Source organism: Ammospiza nelsoni, chromosome 5 (genome assembly GCF_027579445.1).
Source record: "Ammospiza nelsoni isolate bAmmNel1 chromosome 5, bAmmNel1.pri, whole genome shotgun sequence".
NCBI classification, from domain to species: Eukaryota; Metazoa; Chordata; class Aves; order Passeriformes; family Passerellidae; genus Ammospiza; species Ammospiza nelsoni.
The window spans coordinates 50,309,513-50,328,319 of NC_080637.1; the positions used below are offsets into that span (position 1 = coordinate 50,309,513).

General features: G+C 48.9%; 3 protein-coding genes across 6 annotated transcripts; 1 reads left to right on the forward strand and 2 right to left on the reverse strand.

Moving 5' to 3' along the window:
• Positions 1–264: 264 nt before the first annotated feature.
• Positions 265–10,647, forward strand: JOSD1 (Josephin domain containing 1). Of its 3 annotated transcripts, none has more exons than XM_059471946.1 (5): positions 265–366; positions 632–1,437; positions 6,589–6,717; positions 6,826–7,020; positions 8,242–10,647. In XM_059471946.1, the coding sequence occupies exons 2-5, from the start codon at positions 1,253–1,255 to the stop codon at positions 8,339–8,341; spliced, it is 609 nt and encodes a 202-aa protein (XP_059327929.1). In that variant the 5' UTR covers positions 265–366; positions 632–1,252; the 3' UTR covers positions 8,342–10,647. The 3 variants fall into 3 exon arrangements, 2 of the variants coding, with proteins under 2 accessions (XP_059327929.1, XP_059327928.1); XR_009418473.1 differs by lacking the exon at positions 265–366 and having other exon boundaries at positions 513–1,437; positions 8,242–9,125; positions 9,271–10,647; XM_059471945.1 differs by lacking the exon at positions 265–366 and having other exon boundaries at positions 513–1,437.
• A 223-nt stretch (positions 10,648–10,870) lies between these two features.
• On the reverse strand, positions 10,871–12,779 carry TOMM22 (translocase of outer mitochondrial membrane 22). The gene is made up of 4 exons (XM_059473178.1): positions 12,637–12,779; positions 12,418–12,536; positions 12,002–12,119; positions 10,871–11,598 (listed from the first exon to the last, which is right to left on the reverse strand). The coding sequence occupies exons 1-4, from the start codon at positions 12,745–12,747 to the stop codon at positions 11,524–11,526; spliced, it is 423 nt and encodes a 140-aa protein (XP_059329161.1). The 5' UTR covers positions 12,748–12,779; the 3' UTR covers positions 10,871–11,523.
• A 135-nt stretch (positions 12,780–12,914) lies between these two features.
• On the reverse strand, positions 12,915–16,163 carry CBY1 (chibby 1, beta catenin antagonist). Of its 2 annotated transcripts, XM_059473177.1 has the most exons (5): positions 16,045–16,163; positions 15,299–15,408; positions 14,492–14,597; positions 14,293–14,408; positions 12,944–13,469 (listed from the first exon to the last, which is right to left on the reverse strand). In XM_059473177.1, the coding sequence occupies exons 2-5, from the start codon at positions 15,374–15,376 to the stop codon at positions 13,389–13,391; spliced, it is 381 nt and encodes a 126-aa protein (XP_059329160.1). In that variant the 5' UTR covers positions 15,377–15,408; positions 16,045–16,163; the 3' UTR covers positions 12,944–13,388. The 2 variants fall into 2 exon arrangements, with proteins under 2 accessions (XP_059329159.1, XP_059329160.1); XM_059473176.1 differs by lacking the exon at positions 16,045–16,163 and having other exon boundaries at positions 12,915–13,469; positions 15,299–15,478.
• Positions 16,164–18,807: the final 2,644 nt, after the last annotated feature.

Genomic DNA, 18,807 nt, shown 5'->3' on the forward strand with positions numbered 1-18,807 from the left:
ACAGGCGCTGACCTGTGGCACAGAACGAAGCCGGAGGAGATTTACGTTTGTTTATTCAGAGGCTGCTTTCGTTTCTGTCCCGGCTCGTTTTGCCGCTGACGTCGAGGGGGCGGGGCCGACGTCGGCCCGTGCGGGGGGCGGGGGGGCGCGCGCGTGTGTGCGTGCGTGCGCGAGAGTGGCGCGAGCGGGGCCCGGCGCGCGCGTGCGCCGGCGCGGGGCGGCCCCGGGGGCCGAGCGGGCGGTGAGGAGCCGTCGGCGGGACCCGACCGGCCTGGCCCGGCCCGGCCCGGCAGGACCCCTCCAACCCTCCCGAGGGCAAGGGCGGGCGCCTCGGCCCAGCGGCGAGCCCCGAAGGGCTGGGTGGGGGTTAGACTGGGGCCTCTCCTCAGCGCGGTGGGCTGCGGGGGTCGCAGGGCCTCGGCCGTGGGAAGCGGCTCCCGCCTGGATTGCTGTTGCTGTTGTTGTTGTTTTGGTGGTGGTGGTGGTGGTTGTGAGGGCGTAGGGCGGGGAGGGGCGGGGTGGAGAGGTGCGAGGCAGGCCGTGGGGCTGGTCCCGCCTGCCCTACCCTCGCTCCCCCGGGCTTGGGGCTGCCTCTGGTTGCTAACGGAGACTTCCCTTTGTCGGAGCGCAGGGTGACCAGTGAGGAGTCGCCTTCCCCGCAGCCTGGACTTGGGCTTCTCGTGGCCTAGCAAGAAGTGGTTTCCTTTCCCGAGCTGTTGGCATCTTCCTGCCGGGATTCAGTCGTTCCCAAAGGAATGGAGGAATGCAGCTGATAAGTGCTTAACCACCCTGTGCTCCTATAGGCAGTACCCAGTGCTGGCTTCATCTTCTTCACTTTGGCACTTTGGGGTTGGGCCTCTCCTGTTACCTGGTCTGGGTACTTTTTTTAGTGGCACTGTAGACCAAAGGAGATGGAAGAAAAGGAACGATGTGATAAATTCCAGCTGGTACCTTGAGACTAAGGAGAATTATATATTTTGACATTTTAATTTTTTTTTTCTGTGGAGGGAAGGGAAATACTACATTTTATGGGGTATGGGAGGAGGGAGGTTGCAGATCTTCATGTGGTTTTTAAAACCAGCTGTCAGAGGCAATTACTGAGTAAACTGAAGCACAAGAGGAGGATTCGTAAGCTGGAAGCACCTCTAGCCCACAAAAGAAAGGAGCAGTGGGCTGCTGTTGTGACTGTGGGGGCAGAAACTTCAGCCTCCTTCATTTTTCACCACCTACTCCCCATCCACCCATCGAGAAAATGAGCTGTGTGCCATGGAAAGGTGACAAGACCAAATCAGAATCGCCAGAGCCATCCCAGCAGCTGCCACAGCACATTTACCATGAGAAGCAACGCAGGGAGCTGTGTGCCCTCCATGCCCTCAACAATGTCTTCCAGGACAGCAACGCCTTCACTAGGGAAACCCTGCAGGAGATTTTCCAGAGGTAGGCTGCTCTCTGTACTGGCAGTAGCTTCCCCTTGTCCTCAGCTGATTGCAGGGATTTTTGGGTATTGTCTGGGGGGAAGTAGAAAGAAAAGGAGGGATTCAGACTGTGCCACTGCTTTGAACTGAATGTATCTTGGTTTTTTAACCCCAGCCTTTTTTTTTTTTTTTTTGTCCCTCCATGCAGAAATTCTTTCTCATTTTACTTGTTTCTTAATCTGTTCTGGCTGCCAGCTATGGGTCCAAGGGTTTTATTGTAGATGCTGTCGTGGTTGGAGTGTTATCTTCCTCTCTACTCACCTTAGTGCCTCTTCTACCTGTCTTCCATATTTTTGCCCCTCACTTGTGTAGATAAATTACTTAGATTTAATAATGGATTTGGGAATTGCCTTGGGGGAATGAAGGCAGCAGAAATGACTTACTGACTTAGTACTGCAACATTTGTAACTTTTTTAGAAATTAAGAGTTTTGCCAAATGAGTGATTCTTATTCAAGAGATTCAGTGAAGTTCTTCAAATATTATGGGCTTTTTTTCTTTCCATGCAGCAAGACTCTCTGTACTCTCTCAAACTGGCTTTAATTTCAGTAGCTGGATGCCTGTTTCCTGTGGCATTGCTAAATGTTTCCCAGGAGCTTCAGATAATTAATAAAGTAGGTTTGAGTTTTACAGGGATGAATATAAATTATTAACGTGGCCTGTGCAATAGCTCATATTTCGCTCAGTGTTTATTTTATGGTGTTTTGATGCTTTATGGAAATTCTCCTGTGTGAACCCTTATGAGTTCTGGTGACCCACTGCTGATGAATCTGTGATGATAAAGGAAATGATGGAAAGGGGCTCTCCTCTGATAGTCAAGGTGCAGATGTTGTAAACATGGTGTAAGTTTTGGTTGAATACCTGTTACCAGCAGCTGCCAGCACCTTGTGTTTGTGAGGAGCAGGAGATCCCACACCATGGCAGCTCATGCTGTGGCACGAGGCAGTCATGGTACCCTGTGCTGATGACAGGGAGCTGTGGCCCTGTTGCAGCTCCCCTGAAAACTGGCAGTTTTATGAAACTGGTGCTTGACTCATCAAACTCATGCCTGTCTTTGGCAGAGAATGTGGTGAAGGACAATAACAAGTATCGGATTGAAATGCTCTTTATTGTAGTGTTGCAGATAAAGCTCCTGCTAGTGGAGTGGAGCTGGTCCATGGCAGGCTCAAGGCACTCTTTGTCCAGCATAAACACACTGTGGTTTTGTTCCAGAGCAGCAATTGTCAGAATCTTACTCACAGCTGGATTGCTCTTGGCCTGAAGCAAACAAAGGCAGTTCATGTGGTGGAAGGAGTGTGATGATCTAATTAGTTGGCTTTCATTGCGTTTGGTGAGACAGAATTAGTGTGCAGCATGAAACCTCTCAGAAAAAGACTGGATATTAATCTTGCTGGACCTCTTTCCCTAGAAGGGAGAGTTTGTCTTTTATTCCAGCCTGGATACACAGCTTGATTCAGCCCCATGGTAGTATGGAAATGCACATGGATATTCCTCTTAAAAATGGATGAGCTATAAGTTATACAAAATAATTGCTGCTGCCTTTCTGTTTCTGTTGGGTGACTACTTGTGTGTAGCTCTTTGACTTGCCTTTAAGAAGTGTGAATTTAGTTGCCCTTTTTATGTCACTTGTATTTTCCTGTGTCTACTCACATTCTATGTATTGATAAAGGTAGGATGAATATTTTTAATAACCTCCAAAAATGTTGAGGTCTGATTTTTAAACCTGGTGTTGATAAGGTAACAAAATCACAAATAAACTTAAGCTCTCTGGCTTTTACCACATTCCTTGGAGAATGATTGAACCACATTGCTTAATCATTAGCTTCCCTTTTGCTGCATCCTATTGTGTAAGGCCAGGGTAGTCTGATGATTATCGTCTCAAGCATGTGCTGAAACTTGGTCTGGACACCCCTCCAATTGTGTAGCCTTTCCCTCTTCTTTCCTCTAAAACCAGAAATACATTTTTGATGTTCCTCTGGCTTTTGTTGCAGGAAGTATGATTGCATGTTCCAAGTGTTGCATGGAGATACAAATAAATCTCTTCGCTTCACTGGAGTCTGCATATTGGCACCTGATCAGGAAAGACAACTGCAGGAATCTTGGAGCCCCTTGTGTTAAGACAACATGTTGATGAAAGTTTCTGGTAGAAAGATCAGGAGGATTATTTACCTGGATTTCTGTCCAGCTTTGTCAGTCTTCCTCTGCTCAGTGGCTAGATAAAAAATACCAAAACAACAGTTTAATTCCTTTAGTGGTCAGAATCCTTCAGCTGATGATTGTGGACCCTGCTTAGGTATGTGTGGGTCAAAATGTTGAGGTGGTTTTTGGGGCAAGTTTGCTCACACATGCCAGTTTCTTGTTGCCCATGCTGGTCACCTCCTCACATTTCTGGGGCTGTGGAAGTTATGTGAAGGAACAAAGATAAATGTGTTCTTTCAGCTCTTGAATAAACTTGTCTGGAAAGTGGAGCCATGAGAGGGTGCTTCTGCAGCCCAAAGGGCTCTCTGGGTTGTAAGGTTTTCTTGTGGGGATTAGGAGAGTTGGTAGGTTGAAGCAATGATCTTGAGGAATTAGGCATAGCCAAGTGATCTTGCTTTATAGAGATGCTGGAAGAGCTGTGACAAGCTGCAGGTTCTGTCTCTGTGATTAGTAAAATACACCCTAAAATACACCCCATGTTGGATATTAACAGCTTTTCCTCTTAGCATGGTATTGTGGACTCCTCTCCCTTCTGTAGTGAGCATGCTTCCCAGACTGTTATGCTGCAGACTGCTCCACTGCAGAAAAACTTGCAGCTGAAAACAAAACCAAAACAAAGGCTGCCTGTCTCTAGCCTCTCTAGCCTTGGTTGCTCTGAATCTCTCTACTCAGTCCACTGCTTTCTTGTCAATGCCTTATGCTGTCAGGCTGAACACTGGGAAGTGAACTCTCCACAGCTGGATAAGTAAGAAAGCTGAGATTACTACATTCAGCATGCTGGGTGCATGGGGATCGCTCCACCCAACGTGTGCACCCAGCAGTGTACTAGTCATACAACCAGACCAGGTTATATGCATGAAACCAGTACATATGCACTGCATTTCTATTGCAAGTGCATTGTATTTCCTGAATACATGCATATATGTTAAATGGATTTATTTGGATATCAGTAGGGGTCTTTTGAGAGTCTTTGGTGGTCATTTGGGAACATCACATTCCCCAAATTTTCCATTTTGGTTCTGGATCTTCTAATGAATCTTTTCACCTTGAGACTATCTCAAGTATGTTGTCAGGTCACAATGCACTTCTCTTATCATTCTTTGCCCTGGCATTCTATCTTTGTTCTCAAAACTAAGACATCTGCTAGTACATCCCAGTGGCTTATATAGGTAAATAAGGAAGCACTAGCTGATACAAGACTGTTAGTCACAGATGGAGGGAGTTAACATAAAACCACGTTAATCTCTGGAATTTGTACAAGGTACTGTATGGTACAAAACTAAGCATTAATCACAGATATGGGGATCAAACACTATTCTGCTAAAGTTAAAAATAATTTTCCACATTTTCCACCACTGCTGCATGGACACCTTTTTAAAGAAATATAATTTGTTGGGTAAGAAAGGCAGGAATGAAGAAGGGCTGCAGGATTTCCAGTGGTGAAATATGCCTGCAGAATATTCAGTGTGGTAAAGGCTGAATGGAAAATGTGCAGAAACATTAGGATTTTTGAGGATGCAGTTGACAGGAGGAGGAGGCAGGTAAAATACAGATGTTTGGATGATATGAAATCTGAACTTTGCACTAGCAGAATTAATAGAGTCCTTATCAATGGAAAGATCAACTCATCACAACATAACTCATTTGAGGCTTGACTTTCTTTGGATTGGCCTTATGTGACGTTGTTCTCTGCTCTCAGTTTCCCCCATGCTTGCTTTTCCTGCTGTCATCTTCATAATAGTACATCCTGTTGTTTTTCCTCCTTACAAAATTTCTTAGGCAGAGGGGGGGAACATAAAACCATAAAAGTGGCTAACAGGCTTTTTTGCCACATCTCCATGTTGTGTCTCACATCCATTATCTGAACTTGTGCAAAGGCTGTTACATATTTTTGGCATGTAACCTCATAGCAGCCCACAGCTTCCTCACAGGAGGAGGTGGAGGGGCAGGCATTGGTCTCTCCTCTCTGGTGACCAGTAACAGGACCTGAAGGAATGGCACGAGGCACTGTCAGAGGAGGTCTGGTTTGGATATTAGGAAAAGGTTCTTCACCCAGAGGGCAGTTGGGCACTGGAACAAGCTCACCAGGGAAGTGGTCACAGCAGCAAGCCTGACAGAGTTGAAGAGGAGTTAGGACTGAATGAATGCTGTCAAGCACACGGTGTGATCCTTGGGGCTGTCCTGTCTGGGACCAGGAGTGGACTCCATGTAGATCCTTTCCAACTCAGGATACTCTGCAGTTGTATGAATGTGATGGACTCTGGTTCTGCATTTTTAGATGCTGTAGTAATGCAAATGATGTCTAAGCAAACTTACCAGTTGAAGCTGAAGAGATTTGTTTGCATCAGGATTATCTGTTTAGTTACCTACAGCAACAGATATTTTTTTACCATCTAGCAACCACAACAGCTTTGGAAAGCTCCCAACCCCAAGTATCTTCACAGCTTTGTGTCTGAATACTTCTTTCATTTTCAAGTGGAGGAGGAGGAAGAACAACCTTTCCTGCAGCCAACCTCCCATGCCTCTTTTTCTCATCTGGTCTTCAGGACTGCTGTTGACTGTTGGACTCTTGTCATTGTAATAGCTGCTGTCCTGAATAGCAAACTGGCATTTACTCTGACTGTAAATTGTGGAAAAATCATAATTGAAGCATCCTTCAGAAGTACCAGTTCAAGGGGTCAGGGAGAAAGAGCTTTGTGATTTCTTTTGCATCAAAGGCAGGATTTTTGGAGGCTTTGTACATCAGAGTTATTCTTAATGCATTACTTAGTTTCCTCAGCCCATTTGATGAGGGATAAGGGGGGCACGGAATAGTTTGTGTTTAAACACAAAACCCCTGGACTTCAAGTTATATAGCAGGTTGTGGAATACAGGTTCAACAAACATCTGCTAAGCAGTCTCCTCTTCTGTTTGCAGGCTGTCTCCCAACACCATGGTGACCCCCCACAAGAAGAGCATGCTGGGGAATGGAAACTATGATGTGAACGTGATTATGGCAGCACTTCAGACCAAAGGCTACGAGGCGGTTTGGTGGGATAAGCGCAGGTACTGAGAAGCTGTGTCATTCTGGAGGTGGCTGCTCTTTGTAAAACTGACAAAGATTGAAGTGAAAGCACCAGAACATAATCTGGTTGATGTTGTGCACTCTTTCAGGGATGTTAACGCCATTGCCCTGTCTAACGTGATGGGCTTCATCATGAACCTGCCCTCCAGCCTTTGCTGGGGCCCCTTGAAGCTCCCCCTCAAGCGACAGCACTGGATCTGTGTCCGGGAGGTGGGAGGCACCTACTACAACCTCGACTCCAAGCTCAAGGTGCCCGAGTGGATTGGAGGTGAAAGTGAGCTCAGGTAGGATTTCCTCTAATCTGTCCCTGTTGGAGGTAAGAAGTCTGGCCTTAAACAGTTGCCGATTGAAATATGTATGGCTGACTTGCAATTGTAAAAATTTGAGAGTAATAAGGTTCTTCTGCCTCCACTTGGATTTATGCCCTGTTTGTGTAAAGCCAGGGAAATGCTTTTGGCAGCGATGTCTCTATCAGCTTAGAAGAACTTGACTTGGCCTCTTACGTGTCTGGCTCTGTCTGTGGCAAAGGTAGAGGCCTTTTCTGGTATTAGTGGGGGACACCTGCAACACGATGTGCTGTGCCCTGCTCCCTCCTTGAACATGACAGTATCAGCATTCTTTGCCTATTTAGTAACAATCTGCATGTCTGCAGCAAAAGGCTTTCCAGACTAAAAGTGCAGCCTTATCCCTGAGAGCAGTAAGAGCTGTTTGTTAGGAATCACTTTTCCCATGTAAGCATACACTGCCCTTCTGGCTTGGCTCCCCTTCCCTCTTCAATCTTAACACAAGAAGGTCATTGTAAATACTTTGTAAAATTTCACCTGCTCTTGATTGCTGTTTAGCTTCCATTCCATCATGCCATAAATCCTACTAGCAGCTTTGCTTCCTTGACTGGTCTTGTTCTGAGATAGGGACTGGGGATTGCACATGTGCAGTGTTTGCAGAGCCAGCCATGCCACTGAAGTTTTGGTAAATTTCTGGGGTAAAGTAAGTCTTGTGAAACTACTGTGCAGAGGTTCTGGTGGATTTTATCCTAGGTGTATCGTTCTTCAGCAATAAATTAGGGCTTTCTCTACTTGGAGTTTTGGAAATCTGGATCAAAAGATATTGGAGGAGATGTTGATTTTTCATATTTATTGGAAGTAATCCAAGTTTGGTATTAGCAAAAGCTTACGTGCAGAAAAGGGCTAAAAAATCATGTCAAATGACGAAGTGATACACTGCTGCTAAGGACATCTGTGTGATAGGGTGTTCTTTTTTTAGAATAAAAAGATTATTTTTCTCCCAGATTTGTTGGAATTATTTAAAGTTAAGATGGGATTCTTGATCTTGAAAATAGGAAGAAACTAAATTTGGTTTTAATTCTGTTTTTCTTCCCTTGGGAAATAATAAAGTAGCATCTATATAGACTTATCTCTGTTGAGGTTAAGATAATATTTAATTGTTATTGTAGATGATGAAGTTCTACATTCAGTAGCCCTTGTTTCTATTTCTCTTTATGATAGGAAATTTTTGAAACACCAGCTGAGAGGAAAGAACTGTGAACTTCTATTGGTGGTACCAGAGGAGGTGGAAGCACATCAGACCTGGAGAGCTGACGTGTGACCTGGGCCAGCTCTGTCCTCCCACTACAGTTCTTCCCCTTTACCAAACTCCTGATGTCCTAAAACCTGGATAATCGGTGCCCCAACTCTCTTCGTCTGGAATTTCCTTTGTTAGGCTCTTCTCTTCCTTCCTTGGTGCAATAGGGCAATGGCAGAGGACATTGGGGTGGTGGGTGGGGAAGAACTGAGGGCAGAGCAGAGGAAACTGGAAGCCAATCACTTTAATTGCAAGGTGAATGAGTTGCAGTGCCCTCTGGCCAGCTGGGAGGCATCACACTCTTGAAAAACTGGGCTGGGGAGAAAGAGTGCCTGGAAACCCTGGGCTTCCATTTCCCCACGTGGTTCAAGGCTGTGTGTGGTGGGACACTGCTCCCTCCAGGGCTTGTCAGGAAGGAGCAGGGACTGAGCACGCTGCCACCTCTTTACAGTTCTCTCCCTCCAAAACAAATTGTTGTGAAGACATTTGCAATTCCTAAGGGTCTCTCAGGACACTCAGAACACTAGGAATGGTACGGTGCTCAGCACGACCCTCTGCTTCTTAGGGCTGGTTTGTGCCAGGAATTAAGAAACAATAATAAAACCAGAGTCATCTTTCAAGAAATTCTTCGGGTAGCTAGAGGATTCTTCCCCAGGGTTTCCAAGGATTTATGTATGTGGTGAGTGGTTGTTTGGCAGTATGTGTCTGGCTAAGGTGACATGGAAACAGCAAGCACAGGATGACTGAGGAGTATCAAGTTTCTGGACTGAAGAGAAGCCACAGTCTGCTTGGGTTTCTTTGTGCTATGGTGGTTTTTTTTTTTTTCACTATTTTTTAACAGTTATTTTGGTTTTCTGCATGGTCACCCAGTAGTTTAGGGGCTCCTTGGAGAGAGGAATAAAGCTGAAGAGGTTTTCAAAGAAATTAACTCCCTTTTATTTTCCACTCTCCAGAAGTCCAGCCCACAGTCACAGATGTAATGTGAAATGAAAGAGGTCAAGTTAAAAAATAAAAATGGGCTGAGGAGGGAAGCCTTTATAGCAGTCAGTTTTCCTCATTTATTGCTACCATCTGCTGATCTGGGAGCTGCAGAGAGTCCACCAGAACTTCCAGGCATTGGAGACACCCTGGCTTGGTAGTTGAACCAACCTCTCCTTTAGCATTGGCCAACAAACATTCCATGAATGGGTGAATTGCTTTTTTCTGCCTTCCATGGAGAAGAGAAACTAGACACGGAGACACTGAGGAATCTCCACCGGCTGTTTCCCAGTCACCCAGGAGAGCTGTAGCTTAGCCATGCCTTCCGTGGCAGGAGGAGGAAATGCTGAATCTGGAACTCCCTTGGTTGTGTTTAGCACTTCCTGGCTGAGCTGCTGGTTGCTTCCATCTTTACATGTGTTGGTTGAACAGCAACCTCTGGCACCTGATGGAGCTCGAAGGATCCTGTTCCATCATGCAGGAAACTCTCATTACTGATGTTTGAGCTGGTGAAAGGAGGGATTGTAATGACATTTTCTCAGTTATTTTTCTCTTCAGAGCTCTGCAAATGCATGAGCAGGTGCTCGAACCTCAGAGACCACCAAAATGGCACCGTCCCAACAGAGAACAGAGGCCACATGACGACAGGATGATGGTGTTTGCTGACCCCCGGACATCTGGCAAGCACTTCTGCAGTCCTTTGAGCACAGCCTCCCACAGTCAAGGGCAAATGGCTTTTACATTTTAAAAAGTCCTATTTCGTAACACATTCCAATGACCAATACCAGCTGGCAGAGTTTTTAAACACTTTCCAGGCAGGATGTTCAGCCTGCAGGCATTCTGCTCCTGACTTGAAGCCATTTCTTCAAGAGGGGAAAATATAAATCTCAACAGCAACATTTTCTATGCTGATTGAAGTTGCACTTTGGAGAAAAACCCTGTTTGCATGGAAACTGCAAGCCAATGGATCAGTGCACAATATGCAAAGATGTTTTAAAATACTTTGGGGCTGCTTTCCCGGGGGAGAAACAGTGTGATCCAGCTGCTCAGGTAAAGGGAAAGTGTGTGATCACATCCCTGTGGGAGGTGAGGCTGCTGTGCCCGTGGGTGGGTGAGCTGGTCCAGTCCCACTGCTCGGGAGCAGGGAAGCCCCTCTTTGTTTTCTTGCTTGTTTGGTTTTGTTAGAGCCTTGTCTTGGATTTGTTTACAGAGATGTATTTTGTTTAACCAAATATTAAAAATGGAAAAAAAAAGTTTCCATATAAATGTCCTATCACTTCTGTATGTTCAATTGAATTGTTCTGTAACAAAGTATGTAAACGATAAATAAATTTTTTTCTTTGGTTATAAAACCACCACGTTTCTGTGCATTAAGAACCTTGAACACTAGACACTGGTGCTGAGGTAGGATCACCTCCCAGAATTCCCTTAAACCAAACATGGCTTCCCCACCCCTCTGAAGGTGACAAGGCCACATCTGTTCCTTCCACGCTGCCAGGCTGTGCATGAAATGGAGAGATCCCTACCCAGAAATCCCCCAGCAGCTCTGAAAGAACTGAGCCTCCCTCAAGGACATATATTAAAACCACACTGCTCAGGTTGGATTTATTTAATATTGCATACAAAAAAATACGCAGCTGATGTCTGTTCTACTTTATGAGGCAGAGAATCTGCGTGGATGTGATCGTCTCAAACCTGGCCTGCTGCTCCCTCGGTTCTCACACACACACAGCTGCAGTGAAAGTGTTTCTGCAGACGCATCTTTCCAAAGAGTATTTTCCATGGGGTATTGATTGCCACCGGCACCCCTCCTTCCTCTGCGGGGAAAGTCACACTTCCTGCCACCACTGTCCTTCAGGTCCAAATCAGGCAGGAAAACACTTGTTGTGTCTGCCTGCTGCATTTCAAAGCCTGACCTGTGCCCCAGGGTGTTTTGTGGGGGCAAGAAGCTGGCAGAGGAGCTCCCCCGGTCCAAGTCTGTAACTGCTTATGGCATAGTGATTGAATAAAAGGAAATACTCATGATTTCTAAAGGAGAGGGGGATGCAGACAGGAGCCATCATCAGGTCCATAGGGGGGCTTCCCTCCCTCGTTATGAACAGGTCAATGTCCCAAAGGATAACCAAAAATAAAAAGAAAAAATGCCCTGGCCCAACAAATCAACAGTTCAATATATCATAATCGCAAGGTCTTCCCACTTGATATGAATCCAACTCAGCTTCCACAAATTAGATTTTTCCCGACAGCGGAGGCAGGGCCCCTGGCATTCCCCCTGAGAGCCCTGTGTTGGGTCCAAGGAGGATCTGGAAAAAAAAACATTCATTGAGGAGTTTCAAGGACACAAGATGTCTTGCCATGCTGTCCCCCCTCCCACAGGTATTAGTGGCACTTTGCAGCACCAGCCCCATGCCTGCTGCAACAGCCAAGGTCAGTGCCCAACCACAGCCCCTACCGCAGCCCCTTAGAGCAAGTTTTAGCTGGTAAAAACCAGGTTGGGCTTGCCAGGCATTGCCACCACTGGGAATCAGCAGGATTGTCCAATGAGAACACCCAGTCGGGGAATCTGGTGGGATGAGTGAGGCCACAGCATACAACAGAGTGCACCCTTCTGCCCCAGCGACCCCAGCACCGCTCACAGCGGGAGGTGCAGGCACTCCCGGCCAACTCTGCAGGGCCAGGACAGACGGCTGGGCCTTCCTGTCTCACCTGTCGCTGCTGCAGCTGCTGCTGTTGCTCCATCTGCAGTTTTTCGGTTTCAAAGACGACAGGAAGAACCAGAATCATGAAGGAGGTGGTGCCAATCCACAGAGCTGCCCTAGAGAATCTATTAAGGATAAAGAACCCTAGGAATCAGTTCTTATTGGCACAATCCCGCGTTTCCCTTCCGTGCCTCAAACATAAGCCTGCCTCCAAATTCAACCCCGAGCTCCGGGGTGTCCCCTTATCCCAGCCCTTCCCAAGCAGCCCATAAACAAAGCCCGTGATTCTGCTGCTCCCCGCAGGCCCCGCACTGCGCTACCAGCGCCCAAAGCCGCAGCGAAGGCCGGCAGAGCCGCCCGCGCCCTCGCTCTGCCCGCCGGGCCCGCTCCGAGGGGCTCCGGCCCGGCCCGCCGCCCCCTCACCTGTACATCTTCTGCGCTACCGTCAGCGAAAGGTCGAATGTAGCCCCGGCCGCCGACCGGACGCTCTCGGGGAACATCTCCGTGAGTCCCCACAGCCGCTCCGCCAGCGTCTCGTCCAGCTGCGGGCGGCACCAAGCATGTCAGGCCCCGCCGCACGGCCCTGCGCGCCCCGCGGGGTCACCGCGCCCGCCCGGCCTTCCCCGCCGCCTGCCCCGATACCTCCTCGTCGTCCTCCTCCTCCTCGTCGAGCTCGTCCTCCAGCTCCTCGGCCTTGCCCGCGCCGCCCTTGGGCAGCAGCTCCTCCGGGGACAGGGACGCCGCGGCCGCCATCGCCACCAGACAGGACGGAAGGAGCGGCGGCCAGAGCGCCGCCGGAAGCGGGGCCGCCCTCCCGCCACCCAGCCCGGGCCGGGCAGCGGCCCCTGGCGGCCCGAAGGAGCAGCGGCCGCCCCCCACCCCGGCCCCCGCCGCACAGCGCGACGCGTTACAAACACCCTCAGATACGGGTTTTAATTGCAAGGTTTTATAACAAATATGCAAAACTCTCGAGAACGGGCAACTCCAGCATCCTGCTCGCCCAAGGCAGACGGTGAGGTTTGTACGAGCACCCGCGGGCTCCCCGCGGTGTGGGGGAGGCAGAGGTCTCTCCTCTTCGGAGAGCAGAGAAGGCGAGCAGGGGCCCTCACGGAGACGGATCGGCCCCACCGCCGGCTGTCCGGCTGCCTGTGCTGGGCTGCGCTGAGCAATGTAGCAAGCTAAAGTGCTCTGAGGAAAATCGTGTTAATTAACAGCGCTGTGGTGCCAAACCAGCCATTAGCAGTACCCACGGCACCACACTGCGCTGGAGGCATCTCAGCACTCGTGGTCCCATGAAACAAAGTACCTCACACAGTACCAACATGCCTGGGAGGCCCGAGCCAGCCCCAGCATCCCGTGGGCCAAGACCCAGAACCAGCCTGGCCATCTCTTGTTCACTTCTTCCTCCGGCTGTGCTGCTTCAGCTCCTCCAGCTCCTTCTCCATGAGGTGGGACTCGGCAGTGGTCTCAGAGAGCTGGAACACACAGCAAACAACAACAGGAGGGAGTTAAAAGCTGGTGAGGCTTTTCCAACTTCACCGTACAACCAAGATTTACAGCCACAAGCCAGGTCCTGCAGGAGGCAATTTATTCCTGTTGAGCAAGGGGGAAGCTGCCATGTCATGTTTCACTGAGATTGCCTGGAAAACCTGAAGAGCAGAAAGTGTTTCTGCTGAGTGTTCCAGCCACAAAAGCCATTTTCCAGTTTTAAAACACGTGAAGGGTAAGGAAATAAAATATTTGTTTAGAGTGACATAAAGGCTAAATCACTTATTAACTGCCAATAGATGTGTGTTCTATTTCCCTGAATGTCTCTCCAGATTTTAAGCATGAAACCTGTGATCTCTGGGTAAGGCTGAATTTCGGTTTATTTACTGGAAATTCTTTCATTCACAGTTTTACACAAAGGATACATGTCTTGCCCCTCATGACAGCAGATGGAAGCTTTAATCTTCTGTGACCAGAAACAGTGGCTGTAACTCAGTTTCATAGTTATGGAAGAGAATAGAGTGGCAAGAAAAATGCCATATTCTGTGCAGAAAGGGAAACAGGAGACAGCAGGGACTTCTGTCTCTCACAGTGTTCACAACAAGCTCTGATGTGGGGGGAACCTTCCCCTCTTTCCACAGAGGGGATCAGGCTTTACTCCCACAGTCACTTTGCCATTACACCCATGTTGCACGACAGGGTAAAGCAGAAAGTGGGGTGCACTGAGAGAAGCCTTCTTCAGGGAACCCAGCACCCTTTGCCCGGGCATCCCCACTGCTATGGGCAGGCAGGAGCTGGGCAAAGGCTCACCATGTCCAGCAGAATGTCCACTTTCAGCCGAAGTAGGTTGTTTTCTTCCTCGAGCTGCTGGTTTCGTTTGCGCAAGCGCTGCAGTTCCCTGCGATCCCCCAGGAAGCCTCCTGATTCTTGGAGGAAAGAAGGAGGTCAAAATACAGATTGTCAGCCAACCATGGCTACTTCAGACCAGACAAGCTGGGCTGTACTCTACCTGAAACCCAGTGGCCATTTTCGAACTTCAGGCTCTGGCCAGCAAGGTTCATTGTGGGGGTGCCATATTCCAGGCCCAGCTCAACCTCACGGGTGGATCTATCCAGCTGCAGGAAGAAGATCACACTCAGAGTTTCACAGAATTCCAGAGCCACCCCCTGATCTCCCATTTCTTAGTGACTAGCATTCCAGTGGAAGATGCTGATCCAAATGGCCCCTGGAACCTTCGAGCATGTACTCCTTTGGTCACGTACTGCTGCAGTAGAGGACTGGTTCCTCTCACTGCCATCCCTGCACTTCTCCCACCTACACACTCATCCATCTCCCTGCACTTGGAGACCACAGGTGGAAATTTTTCAGTGACACAGTTCTGGGCTGCAGGTGTGGTGATGATGATTCTTCCCTGAGCTATTCCATTTCTAGCTTCATGTACAGTCACAGTGATCAGGAATGGTGCTGCACTGCAGCAAGAAAGCAGCACAGTTGGAATAACAGAATATACTGACGTGGAAAGAACCCACAAGGATCATTGAGTCCAACTCCTGGCCCTGCAGAGAACTGTCCACAAGAGCTGCACCGTGTGCCTCAGAGTATTGTTCAAACACTTCCTGAACTGTCAGGCTTGGTGCTGTGACCACTACCCTAGGAAGTCTATTCCAGAGCCCACCCATTCACTGGGTGAAGAATTTTTTCCTGCCCCAGAAGCAGCTGGGAGCCCTTGTAAGGGTTATGGCACTGACAGCAGGAGCCACCCACCCCTGGCACCAAGACATGGCTCCTGCAGCAAACCGCAGTTGCAGGCACTCACCAGGTGCAGGTTGGACAGGGAGGCCCATTTCCTGGGGGGCGTCTTCTTTGGGCTGAAGGAGTTCCCAAAGAGAGGCATTGCACGCTGCTGGCCAGGCCTACGGTGGGCTCCTGAAGGAGCGGGAGAGACACAACAGCTCTGAGGCGGTGGGCCAAGAGCAGTGATGTTCTCCCCAGGCATGTTCTCCCCAGGCAGAACCCCTCATTCTCTCCAGTGAGCTTCTCCCCAGGCAGAGCCCCCAGCTCTCAGGGCAAGACAGCGATGTAGGGGGGTCCGGGCCGCCACCCCGCCACTGCCACCGGGCAGCACCGGCCCTCCGCGGCCACGTCCCTCGCACCTCCACCGCCACGTGACCGAGCCGGGCGGGGGGGCGGAGGACGACGGTGCGCGGTGTCCCCCCCCCCGCCCGGCCGGTGCCCCCAGTACCGCGCGGCGCGGCACCTCGGGGGGGCACGGGCCGTACCACCCCACGGGCACGCCGAGCAGCTGGAAGGGGATCCCCGCGGGGCGCTGTTCCCCGCACGGGCCACCACCGGGATGCTCCTTTGTTCTGCCTTCCCTCGCGGCATCTCACTGGCGAAAGCAGCGGGCTCGGCAAGAGCGGAGGCGATGAAGAATGCCCCCCAGCCCCCATCCCCCCCGCGCCGCAGTGGTAGGGTCAGCCCCGCGGTGCGGGGGCGGTTGGGCCGGGCTGTTCCATCGAGCTTCGCCTTAATTCCGGGGGGGGGGGGTGGGCGGGGGCGCACCTCTCCGTTGGGCCGCGCCCGCTCCCGGCGCTCGCGTCCGCCGCCGGTGGGATCCGCCGCGTGTCCCGGGAACGGTTTGCGGCCGCCGCGTTGCCGGGGCGATGGGATCCGCGGCTCCGCTCCGCCTCCCGTGCTGGAGGCAGACGGGGGCGGAGTGCCGGGCAGCGGGCTCGGGGGTCGGCCCTGCTCACGGGGGCAAGCTAGTGCCGTGCTGACGGCGCTTTCCTTAACACCTTCCCTGAAATGCTCGAATCGCCTGGAAGAGTTGTTAAAAATGTTTTTATGGGGATTGTTTGTTTATTCGCCCAGCTAAATAACTGAACGCCATTAGGCAGAGAACCCTCCCTTGCTTGGGAGCGTTGGAGAAGAAGTGGAGGAGATCTGGCGTCCTGGACTGCGCGGGTTCAGGGGATGATGGATGAGGAGCTGGAGAGAGCAGAGTGGTACAGAATCACAGAAATCACAGAATCAGTTCGGTTGGAAAAGATCTCTGAGATCATCAAGTCCTGTCTTTGGCCGAACACCACCACCATGTGAACGTGACCGTGACACTAAGTGCCATGTCCAGTCTTTTCTCAAACGCCTCCGGGGACAGTCACTCCACAGCAGCAGCAGCTCCCCACACGCCTTCCTTTGAAGCAGTCCCAGCAGCCTGATTTCTGTGCACGTTGCAAAGCCCTCCCTTTCAGCACATGATGGAATAAATTTAGATTCCTTGTGTTACTTGCTGGCTTCTATTCCATGGGAGGTGGCAGTGGCAGTTGGTTTAGATATTTTGAATGAATGGCATGGGTATGTGACATATATCACCAGCACTTTTTATGTTACAGAGGCAAAATGCCACTCCTAAACTATAAAGTAATTCTCCAATATGTTAGAATAGCAATCTGAAGTTACTTGCTTCATTGTTAAAAAAGCTTATGTTGAGCTTCCTGTGGCCTTCCTGAAAATTTTTGGATTAATGAGGTACTAAGATGCTGACTTTTAGTTAAAAGGGAACAATAAAGACAAGAAGAAAAAAAAAAAAAACAGGGGGCAGGAAGATAAAAGAAGAAAAGAAGAGAATCACCAACATTTTGATTTGGTTTGTACATGTATTAGTACTCCAGGAAAAAAAAATTATCTAACAGACTTTCATTCCCAGAGTGCTTAATTGGCACCCTGCCTTAAGTGAACCAGAAAATTGCTCACTTGGAATGAGAATTGGAAAAATAGCACAGTTAAATCCAGTGACTGGAGAGAAGAAAAATTTCTGGTGCTGCTGTATCTTTTGGTAGTCCAGCTAACCAATATCTGGTTCTTGCAGGACACATACTATAAAAACAGTTGCTTTCAGACCCAGTATAGCAGAGTCTGTGCACTGGAAAGCTGTGATTTTTGCAATAAGAGAAGTGATTATAATGGGGTAGGGGGGGAAGTCAACACCCTTAAAAGTAGAATAAAAACTCACTGTTCAGAGCAAGGCCTTTGTGAAGTAGCTGTGGCTTCTATCACCATTTAATACCCACACGAGTGTGCATATATTGGGTAAGAAAGATGAAAGGAAGGTCCAGATAAATGAAGGCAAGAACTTTGGAAAAAAAAGCTGAGAGCATGTAGAATTACAATTTTAAAATGAGAACACAAAGGCAGCTCACCTGGGTGCTTATAAGAGCCAGAGACCGTACAGGAGAGTGAGGGACTGAGCTCATTTTGGTTGGGGTGGTTTTTTCAGTAATGTTCACCTTCCTAGAACAAACCTGTATGCTTCAGCACAGCTGTTGCTTGAGGTCTCCTTGTGCTGAGCAGGATGAGTGTAGTAGAAATACACTGTAATTATTATAAAACTACACTGTCTCATGCATTTGGGGTCACAGAGTGACTCTCTTACTGCCTCTTTCTGTGGAGCAGAGACTTGGAAAAAGCCAGGCAGCCCATCCCCACTGCCTTGGCATGGGAGGTGAATGTTCCTCCTGTGCCTGGTTGCTGTGCCCACAGTGAATAATCCCTGTGTGAATGGTCTCAGAGTTGGTAGGGCTGGTCAACAAGAGTTCAGAAATCTTCCCCTGGAGACTAAGAGAAGGAGGTTCAGTGTTTTGATTTCTGCTGCGATTTGCTTCAGGAATCTTTCTTTTTCTGCATGGTTTGACAAAATTTCATTTCTCACCAGACTCCATTTCCTTGAAAAATGCTACGGAATTTCCTCACTACACCAACCTCCCAGAGTATTTTGGCAGCAGCTTTTCATCATTGTTTCTCCACCTACATCAGGTAAATACCAAGACAAGAACTGGCTGTTGCTGTTTCTAGCATTGTCTCTCAGTAAATTGCAAATACATACACATATATATATTTATATATAGTTTGACATACGATTCTCAGCTATGTTAAGAGCATTATGGTGCAGTAGTTGCATCCTTCTGTTCCTGTCACTCTGTGGGGAAAAGAACACCTAGCACACACACTTTCTCCAGGACAATAACTCCAGAGATCACTTAGGAACTGCAAAAGCCCGTTAAATGGTGAAGAACCTGTATGTTACAGTCCTTGTGTAAGGAAGCTGCCTATGTTCCCAGGAGGACATCTTGGAGAACACTGGTGGAAGGCTGAGAGATTGACAGGATGGAGATAGGGCTGTAGCACATGGCAGTGTGGAAATTTTGGAATAGGTCCAAGCTGTTCTTGGTAGCCTAATTTGGAGCATCTTCGTCAGCTTTTTTGGCTCAAAAGTGATAGAGAATCTATAGCTTAGATGTTCTCAGAGCTGCCTTTAATTCCATAGTG

What these genes read in the sequence shown, in the direction of transcription:
- JOSD1 (XM_059471946.1), top strand. Translation starts at nt 1,253, where the DNA reads ATGAGCTGTGTGCCATGGAAAGGTGACAAGACCAAATCAGAATCGCCA. An exon ending in GTTTGGTGGGATAAGCGCAG is followed by an intron (nt 6,718 to 6,825) that starts GTACTGAGAAGC and finishes GCACTCTTTCAG; the next exon opens with GGATGTTAACGCCATTGCCC. An exon ending in GGAGGTGAAAGTGAGCTCAG is followed by an intron (nt 7,021 to 8,241) that starts GTAGGATTTCCT and finishes TCTTTATGATAG; the next exon opens with GAAATTTTTGAAACACCAGC.
- TOMM22 (XM_059473178.1), bottom strand. Translation starts at nt 12,747, where the DNA reads ATGGCGGCCGCGGCGTCCCTGTCCCCGGAGGAGCTGCTGCCCAAGGGC. An exon ending in AGGAGGAGGACGACGAGGAG is followed by an intron (nt 12,537 to 12,636) that starts GTATCGGGGCAG and finishes TGCCGCCCGCAG; the next exon opens with CTGGACGAGACGCTGGCGGA. An exon ending in GTAGCGCAGAAGATGTACAG is followed by an intron (nt 12,120 to 12,417) that starts GTGAGGGGGCGG and finishes TATCCTTAATAG; the next exon opens with ATTCTCTAGGGCAGCTCTGT.
- CBY1 (XM_059473176.1), bottom strand. Translation starts at nt 15,478, where the DNA reads ATGCCTGGGGAGAACATCACTGCTCTTGGCCCACCGCCTCAGAGCTGT. An exon ending in CCCTGTCCAACCTGCACCTG is followed by an intron (nt 14,598 to 15,298) that starts GTGAGTGCCTGC and finishes TTCTTCCTGCAG; the next exon opens with CTGGATAGATCCACCCGTGA. An exon ending in AAATGGCCACTGGGTTTCAG is followed by an intron (nt 14,409 to 14,491) that starts GTAGAGTACAGC and finishes CTTTCCTCCAAG; the next exon opens with AATCAGGAGGCTTCCTGGGG.